The sequence below is a fragment of the Engraulis encrasicolus genome, chromosome 14 (genome assembly GCF_034702125.1).
Source record: "Engraulis encrasicolus isolate BLACKSEA-1 chromosome 14, IST_EnEncr_1.0, whole genome shotgun sequence".
Taxonomy (NCBI): Eukaryota; Metazoa; Chordata; class Actinopteri; order Clupeiformes; family Engraulidae; genus Engraulis; species Engraulis encrasicolus.
Window position 1 is genome coordinate 28,501,647 of NC_085870.1, and position 2,500 is coordinate 28,504,146.

A 2,500-nucleotide genomic window follows, 5' to 3' on the forward strand; every position below is an offset into this window, starting at 1 on the left:
AAACTTTTTTGTTATCTTTTTCTGAAAGTGGCTCCGGGCTTGCGTTTATAAAAAGTTTCCGATTTAAAACCCATTTCTCATTTTAGAGTTTTATTAGCCTGGTGGAGGAGCAGGTTTGTTTACCTCTTTGTTTACCTCTCTTGTCTCTTTGCAAAGATTCCCTGACTGCTTTCACAAAGCATATATTAACTTTAACGTGGACAAATCATTTTCTATTAACTTTTGAACCTTTTGGCCTTGATTCACGATCCTCGATTCACTGTGTATGCAAAAAATGAGTTATGTAAAGCGTCCTCTTCTCTCTCTCTTTTCTAACTTCATCAGGAACTGCAGAATAATTTCTGAACAGTACTTAATTATGCTCTGCCCTGCCCAAGCCTAGACTGGAAATCTGGCATACAAGTCATTTTCCCGGTGGGACGAAAGTCCTCAGGGGCTGATACTGTTGTTGTTTTTTTTTCACAGACTGGCCCACAATTTAGAGAGAGCCACGAAAAAAATGCCTAGGCCTTTTACATAAAACCCTGAACCATTTCAGTGGTTCATCAGGGGTGTAAATAATAATTGATATGTATCGATGCATCCATCCTACAGTCAATGATCGAATCATATTGTATCGTGGGGTATTCTGAAATATCGAAAATAATTGAATCGCTGACCCCTGACCAATATCCTAGCTTTGTGCAACGAAAAAGTAAATTTTAAAAAACCTAAGCGACTCATCAAAATAATGAAATCGCTGCCTTATGAAATCAATATTGAATCGTATCTTTATGGAGGCTGTGATTTACGCCCCTATTCACCAGCATAATCTGCTTGTCCTTGTCCATGTGTTGTACCTGTGTCCAGGTGCGCAAGACGCTGGATGCCACCATGCAGACACTGCAGGACATGCTGACTGTGGAGGACTTTGACGTGTCGGACGCCTTCCAGCACAGCCGCTCCACCGAGTCCATCAAGTCAGTGGCCTCTGAGACCTACATGAGCAAGATGAACGTGGCCAAGAGGAGGGCCAACCAGCAGGAGACCGAGGTCTTCTACTTCACCGTGAGTCGCGCAGAACACACTGTGTTTCTCTATCTCTGTTTTTGTCTGTCTTTTTTGTCTCTCTCTTTTGTCGGTCTGTCTGTCTCTCTCTCTCTTTCTCTCTCTGTCTCTCTCTCTCTCTCTCTATCTCTCTCTCTCTCTCTCTCTCTCTCTCTCTCTCTCTCTCTCACACTATCCCTCTGAGATTAAACCAGCAGGAGACAGATTATTCTACTTCACTGTGAGTCGGAAACACACTGTGTCTTTTTTCGTCTGTCTATCGGTCTCTCTCTCTCTCTCTGTCCCTCTTTCTTTCACTGTGTCCCTCTGAGATTGAACTGCAGTTGAACTCAGTATTTATTGACATGGCTACATTTTGAAATAATTTTCAAGATTTGGACTTTGTGATAAATTATGATGGAGGTGCACACATCCAAACCATCCCCACTAGACAAGTGTAGCAAGTAAATGATTCACAATAAGTGGTCTGCCTAATGTTTTGCTCCTCCATCACAAGTTCTAATCCCACGCCAACTCAGTTCAAACCAGTTTACTATTGAAATAAGAATAAAATAAGAACAAAAAGAACAAATAATAATAATAATACATGAGTTTTATATAGCGCTTTTCATGGCACTCAAAGATGCTTTACATATAACATAAAACAAAAAACAACATTACAAAGACATACTGAGACTCAACAGAACAAAACAGACGGTAGTGGAAGGTTATGTCCATGGAAGTGGGAGCTGTACGGTGGGGTGAAGTTGCCAAATCCATGATGGGGGCGGCGGTGAAATGGCCTGGGGATTCCGAAAACCCAAAGCCTCCCATTGTGGTGGCAAGTTCAGTTGAGGTAGAAGTTTCACAGAAGGGAAATGAAACGCCACAGACGGGGATGCGGAGACGCCATGGGTGAGGGAGATAGGCGATCACGCTGGCAGCGTTGCAAGACGCCATAGCCGGGTCCGCAGAGACGCCGAGGGTGAGAGGAGTTGTGGTGGCTGGTGACTCCAGCAGCCAAGTTGGCTCAACGACACTCCACCTGCAGACCTCCCGGAACAGTGATGTAAGTGGCAGGCGTCTCCCAAACGGCAGGTGTGGAGCAGCCACAGCAGAGGGCACGCGCTAGTGCAGCTGGAAGGCCGTAGGCTACGTACTGGATCTTCGACAGCCAGGCATCCGCGACGATGTTCAGCCGTCCGATAGTTGATAAATAGTCCAAAGTTTTAGTGGGGTAGTTTGTTTTGGTTGAAGAGAGTGGAAGAAAGTGAGCAGCGGCAGCGGCCACACGCTCTCGTTCCGGAAACGGAATATGATAACTGAAACACTATCACAAGGTACAAGGTTACACAGTGTCTCTAGTTTGTTGTGTATTCGGAGAACATACAATATGCAACTCTAAGCTCCACATCCATGTCACCTTACCCCCTGTGGCAGGGGCAGTCCTAGAGGCAATCTGCCCATCATGAAA

At 44.9% G+C, this 2,500-nt stretch overlaps 1 protein-coding gene across 4 annotated transcripts in view; it reads left to right on the forward strand.

The window, feature by feature from the left end:
- The window catches only part of srgap3 (SLIT-ROBO Rho GTPase activating protein 3), a 196,403-nt gene that overhangs the window by 138,875 nt on the left and 55,028 nt on the right, over positions 1-2,500 (forward strand). For all 4 annotated transcript variants that reach the window (XM_063215336.1, XM_063215337.1, XM_063215338.1 and 1 more), the window contains exon 9: positions 850-1,047. In XM_063215336.1, coding sequence (XP_063071406.1) covers positions 850-1,047 — 198 coding nt within the window. The remainder of the gene's footprint in view (positions 1-849; positions 1,048-2,500) is intronic.